Genomic DNA, 23,665 nt, shown 5'->3' on the forward strand with positions numbered 1-23,665 from the left:
CCTATCTGTATTTTTACAATTTCAAGGTCTTTTTTTTACAATTTCACCTTTTTTCTTCCAGGCAAAAAAGGCAACACACACACATATATATATTACTCCTCCGATCCTTATTATAAGACCCCATTTGATTTTTTATTTGGTCCTAATTATAAGACCCCAATTCATTTTGTCTCTTATATTTATGTATTTTTTTCCAAGATAATCCTTCTAATAATGATAGTTTTAACCAATATACTTAATTAGCAAGGATATTTTACGAATGACAACACTTATTTATTATAAATAACTAACTTAACTTACTTCCTTAATCTCTTCAAATAAATCCATTGGGTCTTATAATTAGTACAGGAGGAGTATTAATTTTACTATGAGCGACTCAAATAGACTTTGGAGACGTTCACGCATTTCGAGGCTGCTTGGCGCAGAAAACCGATCCCGATTTGCTTCTTCCCGGCTTAGCTGTATCTTCACTTCGCCACTTGTTTTTCTCTTCTGTTCCATCTTAGTCTCCTCGAAGTCTCCGACGCCTGTTTCTTTAGCAGCTAGCTCTGTACATAGCGAATCATGCCGATTCACAGCGTCGTCTCAAGCCGAATCTTTGCCCGGAGCTCTGTGATCGGAGCCAGATTTATGTCTTCATGGTGGCGAACCATCGAACCTGCTCCCAAGGATCCGATTCTCGGAGTTACCGAAGCTTTCCTCGCGGATCAGAGTCCAAACAAAGTCAATGTTGGAGTTGTGAGTTCTCTGCCGTTTTGCTCTTTCCGTTGCTGGTTGATTTACTGGCCTATCTTGTTATAAATATTGCGAACTATCGAACAACGGGACAAAATTATTATAATCCTTCTTTTTCACTCTCTTCATCACCTGACTTGTTTTCTTAGCTGTTATATCAATCTTAGTCAACTAATTAACTAATGATCTGTACCGTGCATTTGGTAGCAACAGTCGGTTTGGTGGATTTAATTCTGTCCTTGCATCGATGTGTGAGATTTTTTATGAGAAGGATGGAGTGGTTGAAATCAAAACGATATATACCAGCTTGATTTTTAATCGAGAAAGATGGAATAGGTGAAACAAAAACGATACATATTAGCTTCACGCTCGTGATTCATAGGAACGAAAGTTGTGTTTTCTTTTTCCTGTTATATTCTTATCTTCTTTGTAAAATATTACTATTGCTATTTTATTCAATCACAGAGAAATTTTGAAACTACTATGAAAAACAGTCAACCCGATCTGCATCCTTCGTTTTAGCCTTTCCTTCCTCTTTCGAATTTTTTATATCGTTTAACTTCTGAAATATAGCTCATGGTGAGAAAAGGGAAACACAGACAGGGGAGTTGTTTTTTATCTGAGAGTTTAGTTGGACTAAGTATATCTTCACATTTTTGACACATTGAGAATTGGAATAGAGATTGAGCTACTTATACATTGACATTTTAATAAATAGGTATCCTTGATTTTGGCGACATGTGTTATAGATTTGATCGTTCTATGATCCATATTTTCGCTTTCTTGTATTTATGAAGGGTGCCTATCGTGATGACAATGGAAGGCCTGTGGTTCTTGATTGTGTCAGAGAAGCTGAGCGCAGGATAGCTGGAAATGAATACATGTGAGCTCAATATTCCATTATTGGATATTTGGTGTTCATATGTCATGTAAAAAGATGTTTCCAAACTGTTAAATTCTTTAGTTAGCGTTTGGTTCATAGAATAGGTAGTTTCTCAAGTACATTGAAATCTATTTATAAAAAGCTTGAGCGTGATTTGCCAGTGTAGTTGTTAGCATATTGGCCAAATTGTAACTTCTTTTTCCTGGTGATGAGAAAAGTGAGGTTGCATTTATTCTTTTAAATTTACCATTTGCTGGGGGATACTGGTTCCTTCCCTTACATTTTTGGGATGATGTAGAGATTGGAGAATCATGCACTATTGCTTTTTGGTAAATGTTTTTGAAAAACTGCAGCAGTCTTTCTTTAGATTAGATTTTTCCAAGTGATGATTCCATGTTGGCTTGGCTGATGAGACATAAGATGGACATTAGACTCACTGTTATGAGCCTTCCTTACAAGTATATATATTGTTTCCCTTGTCAGCTACAGCAAAGTGTGGAATGGGCGGGAAATTTTAAAATTTACTGTGTCTGGAATTTTATTCAATAATATTAACTGCAAAACCTTATTAAAATGGTACCTTCATCATGTTGATTTAATAGCATAAAAGTGACCGACTGGAATGTTGCCTCTACTAGTATCTTGCTATCTCTAAATAATACTTATAAAATCGTCAGGCTTATTTTTATGACTGTCTCAGTTTGAAATATTTCTGAAGGTAAGAAACTAAATGGACAAATTTTTTTTTTGGAGGGGGGTTGCGTCTGGGAAAAGCCCAGAATGGCTCTTTTACACAGCAGATGATCCACACTCATTAAATATATGCCATTGTTTACTTCCACATGTCCTTTTAACCTGATCTTCTCTCTTCTTCCCTGGCCAGGGAGTATCTTCCTATTGGTGGGAGCATAAAGATGGTGGAAGAATCATTGAAGCTGGCTTATGGAGAGAACTCTGAGTTTATCAAAGATAAAAGAATAGCTGCAGTGCAGTCTCTGTCTGGGACAGGCGCATGCCGACTTTTTGCGGCATTTCAACAGCGTTTTCATCCTGACTCTCAGATCTATTTACCAATCCCTACGTGGTCCAAGTGAGTATTTTGTGGCACGCATTTTTCAATTTTTGTGTGCCTGTAGCCCTTCAAATTTTGTTGTTCCGTTAAAAAAATGCTGTTTCTTTTACTTAAAAAAATCTGTTTCGCCATGCCCTTCCTGGATATCTATTTCTAATTTTGAGATATTACAGCCACCATAACATTTGGAGAGATGCTGGAGTGCCTATGAAGACATTCCGTTACTATCACCCAGAGACTAGAGGCTTGGATTTTGCAGCGTTGATGGATGAGATAAAGGTTATTTCATCCTTACTACTTATAACTTGATTCTGCATAGGTCAACCTTTTTTTATATTATAAGTTAGCTTTTCTGGTACATCATACTCTTCTCGGCTCTTAAAAGTTGGTATTCTGTGCACAGAGTGCTCCAAATGGCTCATTCTTTTTGCTTCATGCTTGTGCTCACAATCCAACCGGAGTAGATCCTTCAGAGGAACAATGGAGAGAGATCTCTTCCCAGTTCAAGGTACATAATTTATGGTATTTTTATTTTCTGTATGCAATTAGGGATTTCTTTTTTCTGTTTCATTTTTGTTGGTTGTTCATCATTATGCTTGTCTCCAGTTAAAAGGCCATTTCCCCTTCTTTGACATGGCATATCAAGGTTTTGCTAGTGGCTATCCAGAGAAAGATGCAAAGGCAATCAAGATTTTTCTTGATGATGGCCATTTAATAGGACTTGCTCAGTCATACGCCAAGAATATGGGATTGTATGGCCAGCGGGTAGGATGCCTGAGGTAATTTTCTACTCACGATCTGACTGTGATATCTCTTGATATCATTCCCTTTGGCATGTAATATTTGTATGTTTTTCACAGCTTGGTTTGTGAAGATGAGAAACAAGCTGTGGCTGTAAAAAGTCAGTTGCAGCTGCTTGCCAGACCAATGTATAGTAATCCACCTGTTCATGGGGCACGCATAGTTTCAACCGTCCTTGGTGATCCAGAGTTGAAACAGTTATGGCTCAAAGAAGTTAAGGTAAAGTGCCACTGCACCAATAGAACAACATACGCACAAACACACTGAAAGCAACTTTCTAGGAAATACAACTTGCTCTATGTTCGTTTGCATTTGAGTGAGAAATGGATATATATATATATATAGAGAGAGAGAGAGAGAGAGAGTGACAATGATGCCCTGGACCATGCCACAATAGGTGCCATTGATACATGCGGAAAGAGGTCACCAGCTGTCTTCATTTTGAGAAGTTAGGAATTCTATCACTTCCTGCCCCGAAATTTAATCACTGATTCCATGTTGATTTGAATCTGGAATATTGAGAATGAGTTAAATACGGGAGTTTCCACGAAATTGTTATATAGCTTACAGAAGTCTTAAGATTCGGAGAAATACGCTTCCCTTTTTTCTTTTTTAAAGTAAAAGGACTCGATTGCTATGTTTAAATTTTTCCTCCATTGACATCATATGTTTGCAATGTCCAAAATCTTCTCTTCTGACGCGCACACATACAATTGCAATGCTTTAGTTTTTATCCAGTAACAATGGCTAGTCTGATACACACCAACAGTAGAACTGTAAAGCTTTAACCATCTTTGTGCAAATGGTTTAAAATTAACATGTAGCATCTATCTCGCGACCGTAAATCACTAGCATCTTAGTCAGAGTATATTGGTATCTTTTCCTGGACGGATTTTGGGAAAATATAATGCAATTGACCATTATTAGCTTTATAACTTGTCAGGTTATGGCAGACCGCATAATTGGAATGCGGGCCACGCTCCAGGAGTGCTTAGAAAAACGGGGTTCTCCTTTGTCTTGGCGGCACATAACCGATCAGGTTCATCTTATTCTGTGCTCGGACAACGGCTTCATTCGCTGCGTTTCCTTCTCTGTCTTGTTTGAGCTTTCTCACAAGTCGTATGATATTTCTGCAGATTGGCATGTTTTGCTACACTGGGTTGACACCAGAACAGGTTGACCGTTTGACGAGCGAATTTCATATTTATATGACTCGTAATGGTCGCATAAGGTAAAACATCTAACAAAACAGTTTTATTCCCATTTTTCTTCTACTTTCGCGCGGAATTTGCTAATTTGACGTATTATTGTAGTATGGCTGGTCTCAATACGGGCAACGTTGCATACGTGGCTGACGCTATTCACGAGGTCACAAAATCTGCCTAGGTTTTTCTGTTGCGGATTACATAAAAATTGTCCTAGGGGCTATATAAACCATGAGGGTTAGTTTTGCCCAATTGAGACCTAATAAAATTATGAAGGTTTTGACCCATTCACCATTTCTCAATTAACCATGGATGGTGAAGATCTTTAGGGTTGTATCTCGCGTATTTTAACGCCTTTACGGTGTCACATCTCCATTCTTTTGTAGCCCTCTCTGCTTCCCCCTTCCGTGTTCTTTGTGGGAAAGATAGGTTTAGGAGAGGGTTTCGATTTGTAGCATTATGCAAGTTCGTTATGTTCAGAACCAAGAGTTCAGCATTGCTTTCGTTTCAGTCACTTTTTACGTTTTTCGCTGAATAAAATATCGTCATCTTTCTTAATCATTAGAGTTCTATCGTCTTGTATGCTTCATGTTTTTGCATTTTCTTATTCGGGAATCAATAGTTTTCCAGCCTAAGATGCAGAGTGCCGTCTTCCTCGACCTATTCAAAATCCGAAAGATGATCATTTTAGGCGAGGGGAGAACTTTTGTTAGAACATGGCTTACATCGCTCGGATAACTCTGACGTGCATAATTCTTATCCATCCCAAACTATTTTTTTTTAAACCCCATCCATAATTGCACGTTATAAAATTTTCATCAACAACACTTTCAACATAAATAATTAAAAATGATGTTTAAAGAAAACTCGCATTTTTAACGGGTTCCGTCCGTTGCAAAATTAATTAAAAAAAACAATTTTTTTCAAAACCATCCATAGTTTCACATATTAAAGGGTTTTTTTTTATAAAGAACACTTTCAACAGAGATTATTAAAAATGATATTTTCAAAAAAAAATAACAATGATATTAAATGACATTTTTAACAAATAACCACACTAATTAAATTAATCTGTTTCCATTATAATCTAATGGTTTAGAAGAGAGTCAAAAATTTATTTTCCAAAAAAATAAATAAAAATCTTTACCTTACCATTAGATTACAATCTAATGGTTAACATGCCTCAATTGAATCAAGAGCTTTTATCTTCCGCCTTGAATCTCGCCATTCTCTGAAGGGAAGACACGAGGGATACAGGACAAGTGAAGTGAATAATGAACAGAAAAATCTAGCTTCGAACCCAAGATTGACATGCATGAATAGAAACAACACCATGAATATGATCATGTAAAAAAAGCAACACAAACTTACGGCCGAGGCCCCCTGATTTCCTGGCAGGCTCTGGCAGCCACTACCTATGCAGAAGCGAATTCGATCAACATTCTATACTCCTAGCTTTCTGGGATCTGATCAAAAACAATGTACAGATGCAGTAAATAAGTATGCCTTTTAACTAAAATGACATATTAGACAATCACCAATTTCCAGGCTATGCCACGGAGCCACTACATGTATACATCCTCACATGGGGACAAAAACTGCAAATAGCGCCAGAACCCCCACTTATGACCCAAGATAGGCCCTCCTTTGTTTCTTGTTTCTTGTTGATCACTAGATTGGTTTACTCCATTTTCTCTTCTCTTTACATCTATGTACCAGGTGGAATCTGGAAGCCCAGAATGCTCTGCCGCCTGACATGCTCTGGGATGAGCTTGCTGATCAGTTCAGGTGATGCTCCGGACAGCTGCAGTCAAAGCGTTTCGTTACAGTCAAGGCTGCTACTGTTTCAGCGATAAGAGACATTTCATACGTCAACAGAAAAGTTATATCTACTACCATGATTAACCGCACGAGTCGAGAGCAATTTATAAGCTCCGCTCAGGTGTGATTGGCATGGATATTATTGCATTTAGCATAAGTTTAGGTATGGAACATTGTTATTGAATTCCCTTGTGATATATATATATATATATATATATATATATATATAGTACACATAGAAGAAATGGCACTCATGAAGATGCATTTTGTATATAATAATATGCAATCGAAGAACTCAATCTGATACATACTTCCTGTTTAAAGTTGAAAAGCGGGGGCAGCGGGCGGCCATTAGGCAGTCTGGCATTAGGTTCACGAAGCTCATCAAAGAAAGGATGTGCACATGCTTGCAGCTAAAATAATTAAGAACCACGAGTGAGAATTACGCCAGTTATAGTGAATCAATATACACCATGGAATCTCAATGAGGGGAAATCCACAGCAGAGAAGTTAACTGAAATATTGAAGGAATAAACCACGTTGATCTAATCCCATAGAAGCATAATGGAAAAAGAAAAGATAAAATAATTTTAAATGGGCCCTCAAATCAACATGGATGTGATATGCTCCCACTTGAATGTACAATGATATCTGTTTTTCATGTTAGGGGGATGAGTGGAGAAAGGCCATAGGGGTTGTCTTACCGCAGTACATCGAAAACTAGGTGAATATTGGAGAAGCCTTGAAGTAAGGTCAATCGCTTCAGGTGGCATTCGCTTATGAAAAACCTGAATCATGGATCAAATTGAATCATTGCATTGGCTACATCAAGCAGAGTAAAGGACCCAAAAAGAAAAGAGTTCGATGATTCTAAAGCTGCCTGATTTATTATGAAAATTACATTATTTTATTATTGTTAGAAAGCCCCTAATTATCTCCCTTGATTCTCTCTATTAATTGCCCATGATATTAGCTAGAATATATATTTCCTGATTTAGTGTGATATTGCAATATATGTAATTTATGACTGATTGATTCTGGAGGGATATTTTTTCTCATCCGGACTCTATATATTGTAACCCCATCATATGGAATAATATATGAGCATGAAATATTCAGCAAAATAAACATGGTATCAGAGCGTAGGGTTCCACCTGAACCCAGGAAATTTCGTGCGTTGCTGCCGTGAGATAGAGAGAGAGAACGCGAGGAGAGAGAGAGAGAGTGAGTGAGACGTCCCAGATCTGAAGCCAGGAGCAGACCGTGGACGACACCGCCCCTCCAGTCCTCACCGGCGTCCTCAGATCGGCGCAACCCTTGAACGCGACGTCGAACGGAGCTGCGCGTGAAGCACACGCGCCGTCACAAGCTCCGCGCGTGAAGCCCACGTGCCGCCGCCGGAAAAAGCAACAGTACCTCCCAGAGATCCAGAAAATGAACCCATCAGAGTTCCCACCCCTTTTTGGGTCTGTTCGTAATATTCCAATGGCCCTTATGTCCGGTACATCTTCAAATACTCAAAGCACTCCTTTTTCACCTGTAGTCACCTCTCAAGCCTCTGATCCAGAACCATCCTTAACCTCTGAACATCAAGCTATGGTGGTGGCTCACAAACTTAATGGTAGCAACTATCTCCAATGGTCCCAAAGTGTGTTAATGTATCTCCGTGGGAAGCGTAAGGAGAAATATATCAATGGAGAGGCAAAACAACCTTCACATAATGATCCCAAATTTGACACCTGGTTTGCTGAGAATAATCAGGTGATGTCTTGGCTGTGCAACTCAATGACTCTCGAAATCAGTGAAGGATACCTCTTGGCAAGCACAGCTAAGGAAATCTGGGACGCTGCTAAGAGGACTTACTCCACACTAGACAACACTGCAGCCCTATTGGATCTAAGGAGGCAGCTGAAAGATCTGAAGCAAGGAAACTTAACTGTAACACAATATTACAGCACTTTAACAAAGATATGGCAGCAGTTGGATCTCTTTGAAGTTCATCCTTGGAAGAACATGGATGATGCTAATTACTACAGACAACTGGTGGAAAAAGGACGAACCTATGACTTCCTATTGGGTTTGAATGATGTCTTTGAAGAGGTAAGAGGCAGAATTATGGGTCTAAAACCGCTTCCCTCCCTATTTGAAGTCTTCAGTATGGTCAAGTTTGAAGAAAGCCGGAGACACCTCACTCAGGGTAACCAAACCCCAGTAGATGGCTCAGCATTGGTCACGAGGAGGTCCCCAACATTCGAGGGATCTGAGAAGAAAGGGACCAAGTGGTGCAATCACTGTAACAAGAAAGGCCACACCAGAGACGAATGTTGGAAACTACATGGGAAACCAACCCAAGGGAAGCAGAAACAACGGGAAGATAGAAAAAGCCACCACACCTCCTCTGAAGAAAAAGGTGATGATGGAGACCAGTTGACCAGAGAAGAGCTTCAAATGCTTCGTAAGATACTTGAAAAACAAAACAAATCAAAATCTGTTCCCAACGTGAACTTGATTCAGTCAGGTAATTCTATTATAGCCCTTAATGCAATGGTAACTAGTGATGAGACTTGGATTGTTGACTCCGGTGCTACAGACCACATGACTGGTAATAAGTCCTTCTTCAAAACCCTCAAATATTGCCATGAGAACCTTAGGGTAAAAGTAGCAACTGGACTATATACTAAAGTTGAGGGTGTTGGCATTGTGGCCCTATCTGATGATCTGGAAATCCATAATGTTTTGTTTGTTCCTGCTCTTACCTGCAACCTTATATCTGTGAGCAAATTGACTAAAGGACAAGTATGTCGGGTAATCTTTGATGATGTTAAGTGTGTTTTTCAGGATTCGACCTCGGGGAGGAAGATTTTGACTGCTAAAGAATGGGATGGACTCTACTACTTTGAAGGAAAAAATATGAAGACTGCAGGAGCAAAGAAGGCTATGGTTAGCTCTAATTCTCAGAATAAAAATGTAATGTTGTGGCATCAAAGATTAGGCCACCCCAGTTTTGATTATATGAAGCATGTGTTTCCAACTTTATTCAATAAAAATTCTCCTTTCCAATGTGAAACGTGTCAAATTGCCAAACAAACTCGCGCCTCTTATCCCAAACATACTTACAAACCTACTGCCCCGTTTACAATGATTCATACCGACATTTGGGGACCAGCCAAAATCAACACCCGAACAGGCACAAAGTGGTTTATTACATTCATCGATGATCACACCCGGGTCACATGGGTTTACCTTATGAAAGAGAAATCCGAAGCTTTACAAATTTCAAAAACTTTCACTCTTTTGTGAGAACCCAATTCCAAACTCCCATCAAAGTTCTGAGAAGTGACAATGCCAAAGAGTATGTGAGTGGAGCCTTTAGGGAATTTCTTGAGCAGGAAGGAATCCATCACCAAACCTCATGTGTCTATACTCCTCAACAAAATGGAGTTGCTGAGCGGAAAAATAGGCATCTTCTAGAAGTAACCCGAGCTATTATGATGGAAAGAAATGTTCCAAGTTTGTTTTGGGGAGATGCTGTGCTAACCGCTGCTTATCTCATCAATCGAATGACCTCCAAAATTCTCCATTTCACTACCCCCATAAAAAACTCCTCGAGACCTACCCCACCTCACCTATCATCAATACCATCCCTCAAAAGGTCTTTGGGTGTGTCGTCTTTGTTCATAAACATGATGGGGGCAAACTTGATGCTAGAGCAGAAAAATGTATTTTCCTCGGATATTCCTCCACCAAAAAGGGGTATAAGTGTTATTGTCCCACTACCAGAAAACTCATAATCTCCAAAGACACAGTTTTTTATGAGGATGATGCTTATTATCCCAAATTACCCATTCAGGGGGAGCACTATGGAGTAGAATGGCTAATTACACCTGAACCTATGACCAACCCCAACACACATCTTACCCCTCTTGAACCTGCCATACCACCTGAACCTATGATCATTGTCCCTGAACCGGAACCAAAAACCCCTAGTCCTACACCTCCACTAGAGCACCAAAACCCCACAAATATCCCTCACCCAATGGAAACCAATGCTGAAATTGATGCAGGGGTGACAGAGTGTTCAAGTCCTCAATCAGGTGAGCAGGACAGTAGTAGTAGGGTTCCTTCCATTCCAAGGCAGCAACATGATTCCAATCCAGAGTTGGATCCTGAAGAGCTAGGATGGCCCATTGCACTTAGAAAGGGGGTAAGATCATGTACTCAGCATCCTATTCAAAAATTTGTCTCTTATGGCAATTTATCTGCTAGAATGCAAACCTTTGTGGTGAATAGCTCACAGGTGAAGATTCCAGAAACATTTCAACAGGCTATGAAAGATCTTAATTGGAAACGTGCCGCATATGAGGAGTTGAGAGCCTTAAAGGAAAATAACACATGGGATATTACCACACTTCCTAAGGGTAAGAAAGCAGTGGGTTGCAGGTGGATCTTCACCCCTAAATTCAATCCTGATGGAAGTATCAATAAGTACAAAGGAAGATTAGTTGCTAAAGGGTACACCCAGACCTATGGGATTGATTATCAAGAAACGTTTGCTCCTGTGGCAAAGTTCAACACCATCCAGGTACTCCTGTCCCTAGCTGCTAACCTTGATTGGTCTCTACATCAACTAGATGTGAAGAATGCTTTCCTAAATGGAGATTTGGAGGAGGAAGTGTACATGGCAATCCCAGATGGAGTAATAGCTCCACCCAACTCAGTTTGCAAACTGAAGAAATCACTGTATGGCTTGAAACAGTCTCCACGAGCGTGGTTCGACAGGTTTGCCAAGGCAATCAAAAGGTTTGGCTACATCCAAGGACAAGCTGATCACACTCTCTTCGTCAAACACAGTAATGGAAAGGTAACGATCCTAATTGTGTATGTGGATGATATAGTCATAACTGGCAGTGATGAAGTTTCTATCTCCCAACTCAAGAAAGCTCTAGCTAGGGAATTCCAAGTGAAGGACCTAGGACAAATGAAGTACTTTCTTGGAATGGAGGTTGCTAGATCCAAAAAGGGTATAAGTGTGTCTCAACGAAAGTACACACTTGATTTGCTCCACGAAACAGGAATACTTGGGGCTAAACCTAGTGAGACGCCTATGGAAGAATCATGTAATCTGGAAGTGAAACCAGACGGGGTACCAGTCAACTCAGAAAGGTACAGAAGACTTGTAGGTAAACTGATCTACTTGACTCATACAAGGCCTGACATTAGCTATGCAGTTGGAGTAGTAAGCCAATTTATGCATCAACCCCAGGAAGAACATATGGAAGCAGTATACAGAATCCTGACCTACCTCAAACTCAATCCTGGAAGAGGAATATTCTTTAAAAAGGGGAGTACAAGGAACATAGAGGTCTACACTGATGCAGATCATGGGAGAGCTGTGGATAACAGAAGATCTGTCACAGGATACTGCACTTATGTTTGGGGAAACCTAGTCACTTGGCGAAGCAAGAAACAGACTGTAGTCTCAAGGAGTAGTGCTGAAGCTGAGCTAAGGGCTGTAGCCCTGGGGGTATGTGAAGGAATGTGGGTGATCAGACTTCTGAAGGAATTGAGAATTTCCTATGAAGGACCTATGAACCTCTGGTGTGACAACCAAGCCAGCATTGAAATGACCAAGAATCCTGTGTATCATGACCGAACAAAGCATGTTGACATTGATCGGCACTTCATCAAAGAAAAGGTTGAAGATGGCACAATTAACCTGAGCTATGTGCGCTCAACTGATCAGATTGCTGACGTCATGACCAAACCTTTAGCCAGAGTCAAGTTTGAAGGGCTTCGAAGCAAGCTGGGAATGGTTGACATCTACTCTCCAGCTTGAGGGGGAGTGTTAGAAAGCCCCTGATTATCTCCCTTGATTCTCTCTATTAATTGCCCATGATATTAGCTAGAATATATATTTCCTGATTTAGTGTGATATTGCAATATATGTAATTTATGACTGATTGATTCTGGAGGGATATTTTTTCTCATCCGGACTCTATATATTGTAACCCAATCATATGGAATAATATATGAGCATGAAATATTCAGCAAAATAAACAATTATTGACAATCTGTATCACCTTGTAACATCTATTTCATGAATTCATTTCACATTTAGTTTGATGATGTTTATTATCTACTGATTCACTATTTATATGCCATTAGCCAGCATAGCAAATCAAGCTGATAATGTACGGGGGAATATTCTCCTTTACCTTGTGCCAAGGGTGAGCTTTAATTTGTGGAAATCTAAAATCTGTATAATTTGGGTTCATGCAACGAATTTCTTCTCGAGTTGGGCTACCAAGAACCTACAAAAACAACAAAATAAGTACCTCTCTGCAACTAAATTCACTAAACCCTCATTAACACCAACTAGACAAGTGTCAGGCACCTTGATGATTTCCACAAGTTGGTCCACCTGATTGTCTCCTGGAAACAATGGCTGAAGAAACATTCGAAACCATAAGCAACTACAAATGACTAACTGAAAAGGGATTAGGAGGGGCGCTTCTTCAGCATGAGTAATGATACGAACCTGGCCTAGAAGAAGTTCGGCAAGGACGCAACCAGCTGACCAGATATCAATTGAAGTTGTGTATTCTGTCGCACCAAATATTAGTTCCGGAGCTCGATAGTAACGTGAACATATGTAGGAAATGTTTGATTCACCCTTTACCTGATATAAATAGCAACGTATATTGACAGGTTTCATGATAGTGCAACAAAAATTCATCAGCCAAAGCTTATTTTTTGTTCTCATACTTCCACGTTATCATGGTGTACATATGACTACTATACCCCCTTTCAGAAAACATTTTAAGAGCATTTGTAATTTCATCTTGGCCAATCATTAGAACATTATTGATGTTGATTCAAGAGAATTCGCAAACCCCTTTAAGAAAACAATACCCCTTATCATGGTGTATAATCTTGGTTCAATCAACACCACGGTGACATATGGAGATGAATAAAGAAGTTCATATAAATCAGTTAAGCGTTCAAGTCCAACATACCAAAACTTTAGCACTCCCAAAATCACAAAGCTTCACTTGGTGTGTGAGAGGATCAACCTGCAAAGAAGCATATACCATGAATTAAGGATAAATAATTACAACTCATACCCCAAAAAAAAAAAAAGCAAAAGAAAAACTTACCAAAAGATTTTGAGGCTTCACATCTCTATGGCAAACTCCCGGTACAGTATGGATATATGCCAGTCCCCTAAAGATCTGAGAACCATGGATATATAAGCTTTGGAGAGAAGAAATAATAAACAGCAAGATAGCCAGCTGAACAATTAAAGAAAAGAGTTCATACTTGGTATGTGTAAAGTTTCACATAGATGAGGGGCATCCTCTGGTTCATACTACTATAGTGTTTTAGAACTCGATACATTGTCTCAGGTACATATTCCATAACCAAGTTCAGAAAAAGTTCGTCTCTGCTAGTTGTAGAGAAGAAACAGTGCTTAAGAGAAATCACATTTGGATGATCCATCAATCGCATTAACTGCAGTTCACGATTCTTGTACCGCCTGTCCTGCAAGACCTTCTTTATAGCCACTGATTCCCCAGTCTCCAAGCACTTTGCCTGTATTTTAGGATAAATGGTGCTTATATGATAAACCCAAGCATAAATGCGATGGCAAGGAAAATATGCTTCCCCAGAGTGGATTTGCTCATACCTGGAAAACAATTCCAAATGATCCGGTTCCAACAATTCGTTCTGCCATGTAACTGATGGTCTGCAAGCGGAATCAAGAAAGGCATCTCAACTCAGTTATGTAACTGATGCAAGACTTAAGAGGAAGAACAACAACAATAATATCATCAAATTTGAGTAATCAAAAGGTGAATTAGTAATTATTGCAGCACAATCACCATTTAACAGACCTACAGCTTTCAGAACCCAAAATGCTATTAATATTTTGAATGATCTGGAGAAAAATGACATTTATAGGTGACAAACTCTGTAATATTTGTACTAAGGACATTAAATATTAAGGGCAGTCCGCTAAGTTAAGATCACCAACCCCAATGAGTAGTTTTATTTTATCACAATGTAAAACAAGGACCATCACGCATCTAGATTTTCATATGAACATCTCAAGATCTATTTTACAATAAAAATAAAAAGAGAGAACGAAGAGGGTTATAGAACATCCAACCTGTTTAGGTTCCCCATTTTTGCCTCCAATGGTGGTGGATATTATGTGGCCAGTGACTGCATCATTCCCCTCAACAACAGTAGCTGACATTTCCTGCAATTTACAGTAAGAAATAGCTATTGATGTATCAAAGAAAACCTCCTAATAAAAAACTGAATAGTCGTCCGACACTCTACTTGATAAAATATCAAATATTACATGTTTAAGTTATCTAGTCATCAAATTTTCACATACTCTTGGTTAACTATTTTGTTTGAACACATCAACTTAATATGACAGGTTGACAACATATATTCTACTGATTATGTGTCTTATGTTAGGAACATGTCCTACATTACACCAGTGGCTGCAGATTACATGTCCTACATTCAACGTAGCAAAGTCATTAATAGACACTCATGTACACAGACAAATTAGCTGTTAAAGTTTGGAATCATGATGCAATCACGAGAAGCAGCAATGCAATTTAGATTTGGAAAAATAAAATTGATCAAATAAATTTGATATAGCTACAAGAGGTGGAAGGTTTTATATGAATTTAGACACTAATCAGAAGGCCAATTTGAAGAAGGTACAAACAGCGAAGAACTCACTAGCTCCATACAGGGATTATGTTCAGTGAGGTGACCTCAGTTCCCAGGAACGCATCACATGCCTAACGAAAGCTTTAATGTCAATTCAGAGACCCTAGAGAGAAAACCTAAGGACATTGCTCCCAGAAGCAAACTAAAACGGTTCTAAGAAAATTACGCTAGAACATGAAAATATGGAAAATCAGCCAGAAACTTCAACAGAGAGAGAAGAGCAGAAAAAGCACAAGATCGAAAGATTTTACTAGGAAAACAAAAGATCTAGCTAAAAATATACCACGAAACAGACCAAACAGAACGAACTCAAACAGAGTCTGCATTGACAAAAAGTTTTACAATGGAAAAGGCATAAATTAATTGAAAACTGACTAAAAATGATCTGGAAAAAATAAACAATCCACACAGGCAGTTAGAACTTTTCTGAAAGAGAAATTGGCGATTGCAAACTCAGGTATATGGCTCCCTGAGGCTGGGCTAACCACCGGCTCAGCTCAGTATGGTCTAAATTATAATTACGAAGTCAGATCCTCTCTACCTCTCTTGTTAAATAAAATAGAGCATAAACATATACACTGGACTCCACATTTCCACTTTTTTTTTTATTCCCTTCTTTTCCGCCCACTTCATATTTTAAGATTAAGATCATCACAAGAAATGCTAACCAAAATGTCAATATGATTAAGATCATCACAAGAAATGCTAACCAAAACGTCTCTTCTTACAATTCATCAAGCAGAACTATAATCATCTTTTCAAGATAACCATACAATCACTACGATCGGGGACCTCGCCCCCGGCCCCGGCCTGAAGACGAGCACAAAATCATGAAAAATGGTAGATCGGTCAAAATTCCGTTCATACCAAAGCTTGTTAGCGGGATCAAGCCGATCCAAGGACCAACAACCACCGAGGCACAGTAAGGCACAAAAACAAAGGAAGCCAACGGTGTGTCCGTACAATGAGAGACTATTTGGGCGTAGGTACCTTATCGGTCTCCATATCGGAGCCACGGCGAGCAGCCACCTTCAGTGGTTCATTTCCAGCTTGTGCCTGCGGTGGTGGTTGTGGAATTGTCGCTAGCGGTGGTTGATGGTGGTGCGGCCCAAAGGGGATGGAGGCAATGTCAGTCACACAAACTCCCCTCTCCCTCTCCCTCTCCCTCTCCCCCTCTAGTGTCTCCCTCTCTCTCCTCTTCGCGTCTCTCTCTTGCTGAGTCTATTTTCTCTCTCTCTGAGTCTTCCTCGAGCGAAGAGTGTTGGGGCCAGTCTTTAGAATTAGATCGAGGGGATAGAAGGAAAGCACAATCACGGGAACTTTAGGAGAGTGAAAACACGTCGCAATCTAAACCGTCCAGTGGTCACTTTATATGTACCGATGGCATTGATTAGTGAGTGATTCGGTGTGGTTAAGTACAGGGTAAGATATTCCGTAACCCTGCATGGAAAATCTAGAGAGAGACGAGGATCACATGAAAACCCCAGTGAAACATACAAATACGTAGATACATCCCTGACATTCACTTAAAACTTCTAAGCAAAGTTCTTGAAGTGTTTATTATTGGCTCTATTTTATATTATTAAATCATTAAACTTTTTGTTCATTATCCTGATCCAAAAAGTGTTTATTATATATTTAGGATGATAATGAATATATAAGAATTCTATTCTTAAGTTTAAAGCACATACTTAAATTAAAAGAACACAGTCAAAACTCAAAATTGTTTTAACATTTAAAAAAAAAAAGTGTTGCTCATATCATCATATAAAATGAAAATGAAAGTAAGTCTTCGGCGTAACTGTGATTTGTGAATAATCGGGGCTTTGATTAATTTAAGTTTGACCACACAATAAACTAATTAAAATATCTCGATTTAAAAGGAAGGTAATAATTTATTCAAACCTGCTTGAATAAAAATAACTACCTGAGCCGAGCAACAAATGAAATGGTCGTCTACTTTTGTGCTTTTGTTTGATTATTATATAATTTATTTCATAATATTCAATCATCAACTTGTTTTTATTAATGTATGCAATCATCTATCAACATCAATAAATTAATATCTTGATTCAATTCATGACTAATAAACAAAAACTCACATAAATTTCTGAACAACACAAGGATCGTTGCTGTCTAATGTTAATATAAATTTTATAGCATGTTACATATCTATAAATTATGAAGAATATGATTTACCATTTAAGCGTATGAAAACAAAAAAAAAACACGTTTATTATTTTTAACCAAAGAACTAAACAAGTGATGCTAAAACAGGATCTTTCGATTCGTTCATTTCCTAGTCCTAAGGCATACCCGATTACGGCAAGGCCTAGCGAGGTCTCTGGGATTTCCGTGCACGTGAGAGGACCGTCAGGTCACGTGCGCCGTCGTAAAAAATGGGATCTAAATACGGTGGCTGCCGCAGTAGCAATATTAAAACTGAGCGGAAATTAAAGAAGATCTCAAAGTACGTGTATGTGTATTTTTCTAGTAAAATGTAATTTGATGAAGAAAGGGACACAAGGTAGAAAGTCACAGAAGACATGAACCACAATTTGTTGTTACGATTAATTTAGAGGGCAAATATATATATGAAGACATGTAGAAAGATGGAAATACAGGCGAGGGCCCGCAATAAGAAGAGAAGAGGGTGACATGATGAGTGAAGAAGAGAAAGGTGAAAGCCGAAAGTGGGGAACATGGTTTGAAAACGAGAGCCTGCTGAAGAAAAATGTAAGGAAAAGAACAAACATCTAAGTTAGCTACTTGTCCTGGAAGTGACTAGAGAAGTTGGAATCTCATTCTCATAATATCTCCATTCAATGCATTCTCCACACCATATCACACCAAAAATCGCTCTCACACATATTTAACAATAACCTATATAAGTATCTACATCTTTTTCTTTCCTTTCCCCTTCAATATATTCATTACCTCACGACTGATATATTATATAGTCGGATTTGAATTATAAATTAGTTTTATATTAAGAAATATATCTTTTTACATCAATCATCTCCGAGACAGACCTCTCTGTTTGAAGCTAGCGTGCTTTCACTGCAGTGTACGTAAGAACTGGATGAGTCTTGTAAAAGTGCCTTAATTAGGAAGACTTCACCTGAGTACAGGAAGTGAGCATATGTTTGATTGTACAATAGAAAAAGAGCACAGGATTTATTTTTTGGTAATATTTACTATATATTTAGTATCATTATTTTTTATAAAGATATATTTGTTATCATTACGTGTGTTTCAAATTTTATGTTTAATTCTCATGAAAGAAATAAACATTATTTTTTATCTAGTTATTTTTTATTTGATTTTTTTATACCTTTCTATCTGATAATTTTTCGCGTTAAACTAAAACAACAAAAAAGGGGTAGTAAGAAAATATTATTATCTCTGACTCTGATTTTTAAAATGAAAATCTAAGAAGAGGAGATGATTGCTGTCACTTTACACGTCAAGATCCTTCATATAATATATCTATATCTACACACACAGATATATATATATATAGAGAGAGAGAGAGAGTAAAGCGCTGTTAATCATAACCACGGCCCTTTTTAAGAGAACCCAAGGGAAGATCAATTTGACCAGTTTTCAGTTTTTAAAAGTTTAAAAGAAGGAAAGAATATGTGGCCTCTGGATCCAACTAATTGGGTTAGTGATCAAGTTCATCTTAGTCTCAAACAGCTGGTTTACTTCACTTTTTGACATCATTAATCTGTGGTTGATGGAAATGAAGTCATATCTATTAGCCGATTCTGATGGGCAGATAAAGCACCAAGTACCCTTTTTTTCTTTATTACACCTGGCACGCTATGTTACCCACTAAGTTGAATTATAAATAAAATAAATAGATGGATTCAGCATCAACGAATTAATTGAATTTTAATACCTTTTTAATTCTAAATATATCTTACTTTTCAGTTCTTAATATAGAACCTAATTATTAGATTAATTTTGGTTTTAAATATAAGACTTATTTATCATATTTATCAATTTTTTCTAAATTATCCCTATGAATCTCCCTCCATCACAATCAAGTAAAAAAGAAATAGAAGATATTAAAGAAGATTATTATGGTGTTTTAAGAAAAACATGTCATATTTCTTATAATTAACTAATTTACCTAACTTTTTTAATTTAATCAAATCAGTTAAATAGGTATTAATTTTAAAGAGTGGAGGAGTGTAATGGGAGTAGCATATAATTACACCTATAATCCTTGAGGCATTGTAATATCTCGTACATTCAACCTGATTTTACTTCTCAGTCGGCCGCAATTTATAATGCCAAGTGGTTCGGTGAACCATCACAGTTCATATTGTAGGGCAACGAACTAATTATCATGGAAGGGTTCTTTACCACTGGACTCCACTTTTTAATTCCATCTTTTATTCTCGTACGTCAAAGATGCATTAATGTTTTTGGTAAAATGTAATCATATATTTCAAGCCTTCCAAAAAAAAAAACCCATGTACAGTAAAACGTTAGATTGACTAAAACGCAACAAAGAGTCACCTTCTAGGAACTAAGGAAGGATTCCTTTGAAGCATTCATCACCCTCAAACCTTAAAGACATGGACGTTGAGCAGGTCTTTTCAGAACAAATCAAAATATACCGATCTAGTCCCTTCATCAATTTGAAGTCTTCAATCACAAAAAAAAAAAAAATGATTAACTTAGCTTCATTATCTATGAACCTTTACTTTAGATTTCATTCAAAGCGTTATATAGGGCTCGTTTGGCATCACGTTTGGGCTTCCAAACATGGCCAAACAAGCTTCTCCACTGAGCTTCTCCACATGGGTTTGTTTGGATCCACATCTACACAATTTGACTTCTTAAACTCTGATGGACTTCTGGCAAAAGCTCAATGCAAGGGCTTTTTTCTGGAGCACGATGGCGTTGAAGAAAAAAACGGTTACATATTTATTACCAACCTTAAATTTTATTACCAACCTGCTGCATGTTTATTTTCTCTCAGCTCAATATTAAAGAGAGTTCGGCTTACACAACACACAACACACGATCTGAAGCCTCGCTCACGACTGCAAGTCCGTGTTGCTTTTTAGTTATTTGATGTATGGCATCTAATTAATTATTTGATGTATCGTGTGTAAAAATACTATGTTTGTATGATTTCTAATTTATATATTTGTCCATTACATATATTTAATTAAGTATTTTATTATTTTTCAATTTCTTTCTAATATAACTTAAATTTTTTTAAATTATTTAATTTTAATACTTCATTTAAAATGGTCACATTATATATATAATTTCTTTCTAATAATAAATTAAATTTCTTTATTTTTAATAATTTTTTCTTCCTTAATTCTTAAAAAATAGTCAAATTAATATGAGATATATATTATTTAATAAAATTCATGTCCTTTTAAGTCATTTTACATGCAAACTTACTTTTACTTTTATCATCCAAACAAGTTTTAACCTCTCAAACTGACTTTTTTGAAAACCCAACCCAAACATAAATCACATCACCCTATCTGACTTTTACTCAATCTGACTTCTGCAAAAGTCAGATTGAAAAAAAGTTACTCTTCTCTTCTCATCACTAAATCCAACACACCCATAGTTGCTTTGACTGAATCCTGAGGTGGGGATAACTCATGGACATGGAAACTTGGGTAGTTACCAAGCTTTGAGGTTGTCTCCCCCCGGGCCTTCACCAATGGAGCCAATGACTGCACAACGTCTGCCATTAGAGGCCTATAATCTACCTCGGGTTGCACACACAGTGCAGCAATGGCGGCTACCTGGATAACTTCCTTCATTGAGTACTGACCTTCCAGTGTGGGATCCACAATCTTTGTAACATTTCTTCTATCATTCAATAGGGGCATGGCCTAAAATGCAACGAGTGAAGGAAATTTTGTGACTTTTGAGTAAACGCTATCAGCAATAATGCCAAGTGTTACAGCTTAATAGTTATAGAACTTTTACTCAGTACTTTTGGCGATCAAGAAACTTCACAGATGTAAAGAAAACTATCAAACTCACCCAAGAAACAAGAACACCTTCCCCCGAAGGTCTCTCCATATCAACCGGTACTCGACCGGTTAACAGCTCGAGAAGTACAACTCCAAACTGTATACGTCTGATTTGATTGTTAAGTGTCCAGTTAATGCATATCTGCATAGGGATGAATTCAGTTTTTCTTGTCATGATTGCTTTCAATACTTGAATAATACATCTAATATGATTGAGTTCAAGATAAACTAACAATATAAGCAGAAATTCTACGTGGGAAAGTTGAACTATGGTACATACTCAGGGGCAACATATCCGTGTGTGCCCAAAACTCGAGTGGAAACATGTCCGCCAGCTTTATCGGATCCAATCTTGGCCAGCCCAAAGTCAGAAACCTTTGAATTGAATTGTTTGTCTAAGAGGATGTTACTTGCTCTTAAAATCTCTGTGGATAACTGGGGGACTCACATGTTCATGTAGATATTCCAAACCCTTAGCAGCCTCCAGCGCTATTCTTAACCGGGTGTTCCAGTCCAATTTCATGGGTGTGACGTAAGAATCTACAAGGTGGATGAAAAGTAAATCTCAACAAAAATCCAAGTTCAAACTCAAATTCGATACAGAAAAAAAAAGGAAAAGGTAAAGCAAAAACAGAACAACCTCAAACATTTCTCCTGCATCGACATTTCACATATCTTTCATACATTGGGATTATTTTCAATGAATGACCACTTACTTTTGACTGGATAAAGATGATCTTGCAGGCTCCCATTTGCCACGAACTCATAAACCAGCAATTTATGATTTCTATCAGAGCAATACCCAAGCAGTTTCACCAAATATGGACAGCGCAGCCGACCAAGCAATTCCACCTACAACGAGGTATAGCCAACCAATTCTTAGTACACTTTGCTAATATAGGCCATTGATCCGATGAAATTCATGGCAAGACCATTTACTATAATCAAAATCCAAAATTTTCATTGTTCTGATTTCTTTTGGAGGTCAATTTTATTGTTTTAGTGACATGTAAAATGGATTAACTACATATGAAACAACAATGCATCCATTTTCCCCCAGTCCAGTCCATGAAAAGTTAACAGGTCTAAAACTAAGAAGGATCAAACCTCTATTTTAAATTCTTCTTCTCCTTGCTTTCGTTCCTCATCCATGAATTTAATTGCGACATTCCTGCCATTGTTGAGCACTCCCGGTAGACAAGTCCGAATGTGCCGCGGCCAATTACATTTGATTTGCTAAAACCTTTGTTGCAGAATGCAACTGTTTGCAAGTGAACACTTGAAGCCCATTATCAGCAACAACTTGCAGATTTGCAAGGTCACTTTTCAGATTATGACCGGCATCTAATATATAAAAGCAAGCATAATATGTCGGTAACTGAAAAAAAAAGGTATTATGTCCAGATTTGATATTAAGGAAATACAGGGCAAGAGGAAAAAGTGGAACTTGGCACTTTTAGTTACATAGCTCCTAATTCCTATATATATATATATATATATATATATAGAGTCCTTCATTCTTTTTGAGAAAGAGGAGAGCTTAAACCTTCAATATCTTTTTCTGAATTTTTCTTGGCCATCAAGGAGACTCAATAACAAAGAAAGAATATAATTGGTAAATTCAAGTGTAGCTCACATGATTGGTTTGCGTGGCGCTTGGAAGCCTTGCTCCTTCTGTAGCAATAGTAAATGAGGGCAACTAGCAATGCGATCAAAGCCAGAGAAGTAAGCACTGTGATGGCGATTAGTGCAATCCGCGCCTTCCTTCTATACCCATACTGCGTCTCCATTTGTCAAGTTTCAACAGGAAAAAATTAGAAGGAACGGTGAAAAAGTGAGAAACTATAGCCAAAGCCCAAGATGATTAAACAACGTGAATGTGAAAGTGAAGAAGCTACAAAGAATGGGAGAAGACAGTGCAGCAGAATTTGCTCTAACATTAACTGTGTTTCTTCCACTAGTTCATTGAATTTCTGTTAAACCATTTACAGAATTCACCAAATTGAAATAGTTAAGCATGTAGGCTTAGTGTAGAACAAGATTGAAACAGGAAACACGTTTAGAATTTCTACAAACAACAGACTCGACCCAGATAAAAAAGGAGGAAACGGGGGCCGGCACTCTAAAAATAATAAAATTTTGAAATCTGTCCTCGTAGACTTGTTCAAAACTTAAGTTCAAGCGGCATCGTCTTGTTTTTTTTTTTTTTCTTTCTTTTGGTAACATTTTAAAGCCCTGAAAAATGTATAATGTAATTGGAGTGTTAAGCTGAGAAGGAGTAGACCAAGTTGGACGAGGTCTTACAGGCGGCAATGACAGCAAAACAAGAAGGCGCATCTTCGTATGCAATCGGCAAAACTATTCTTATGTT

The 23,665-nt window shown here is 37.9% G+C and overlaps 2 protein-coding genes and 1 pseudogene across 4 annotated transcripts; 1 reads left to right on the plus strand and 2 right to left on the minus strand.

Moving 5' to 3' along the window:
- Window positions 1-407: 407 nt before the first annotated feature.
- Window positions 408-5,260, plus strand: LOC114747379 (aspartate aminotransferase, mitochondrial). The gene is made up of 10 exons (XM_028935699.1): window positions 408-738; window positions 1,533-1,618; window positions 2,502-2,708; window positions 2,864-2,969; window positions 3,094-3,198; window positions 3,297-3,469; window positions 3,551-3,710; window positions 4,435-4,530; window positions 4,628-4,722; window positions 4,805-5,260. The coding sequence occupies exons 1-10, from the start codon at window positions 565-567 to the stop codon at window positions 4,875-4,877; spliced, it is 1,275 nt and encodes a 424-aa protein (XP_028791532.1). The 5' UTR covers window positions 408-564; the 3' UTR covers window positions 4,878-5,260.
- A 725-nt stretch (window positions 5,261-5,985) lies between these two features.
- LOC114747380 (shaggy-related protein kinase zeta) lies at window positions 5,986-16,485 on the minus strand. Of its 3 annotated transcripts, XM_028935702.1 has the most exons (12): window positions 16,262-16,485; window positions 14,688-14,780; window positions 14,205-14,264; window positions 13,838-14,110; window positions 13,675-13,749; window positions 13,534-13,590; window positions 13,056-13,196; window positions 12,912-12,962; window positions 12,733-12,828; window positions 7,222-7,305; window positions 6,829-6,930; window positions 5,986-6,500 (listed from the first exon to the last, which is right to left on the minus strand). In XM_028935702.1, exons 1-12 carry the CDS (start codon window positions 16,274-16,276, stop codon window positions 6,405-6,407), a joined length of 1,143 nt encoding a protein of 380 aa, XP_028791535.1. In that variant the 5' UTR covers window positions 16,277-16,485; the 3' UTR covers window positions 5,986-6,404. The 3 variants fall into 3 exon arrangements, with proteins under 3 accessions (XP_028791535.1, XP_028791534.1, XP_028791533.1); XM_028935701.1 differs by having other exon boundaries at window positions 12,912-13,196; XM_028935700.1 differs by lacking the exon at window positions 16,262-16,485 and adding an exon at window positions 16,139-16,229 and having other exon boundaries at window positions 12,912-13,196.
- Window positions 16,486-20,838: 4,353 nt separating this feature from the next.
- Window positions 20,839-23,084, minus strand: LOC114747385 (probable serine/threonine-protein kinase PBL7; annotated as a pseudogene).
- Between the last annotated feature and the right edge of the window lie 581 nt (window positions 23,085-23,665).

This window comes from Neltuma alba, unplaced genomic scaffold (assembly GCF_004799145.2).
Source record: "Neltuma alba isolate B1F8T4 unplaced genomic scaffold, ASM479914v2 tig00005289_pilon, whole genome shotgun sequence".
Classification (NCBI taxonomy): Eukaryota; Viridiplantae; Streptophyta; class Magnoliopsida; order Fabales; family Fabaceae; genus Neltuma; species Neltuma alba.

Bases quoted from the DNA above. Each gene is read 5' to 3' on its own strand.
- LOC114747379 (XM_028935699.1), top strand. From the start codon at position 565: ATGCCGATTCACAGCGTCGTCTCAAGCCGAATCTTTGCCCGGAGCTCT. The intron at 739-1,532 runs GTGAGTTCTCTG...GTATTTATGAAG, and splicing joins ACAAAGTCAATGTTGGAGTT to GGTGCCTATCGTGATGACAA. The intron at 2,709-2,863 runs GTGAGTATTTTG...GAGATATTACAG, and splicing joins CCAATCCCTACGTGGTCCAA to CCACCATAACATTTGGAGAG.
- LOC114747380 (XM_028935701.1), bottom strand. The intron at 13,591-13,674 runs GTAAGTTTTTCT...GCTTCTTTGCAG, and splicing joins TGAAGCCTCAAAATCTTTTG to GTTGATCCTCTCACACACCA. The intron at 6,501-6,828 runs GTATGTATCAGA...CTTTGACTGCAG, and splicing joins TTTTCAACTTTAAACAGGAA to CTGTCCGGAGCATCACCTGA.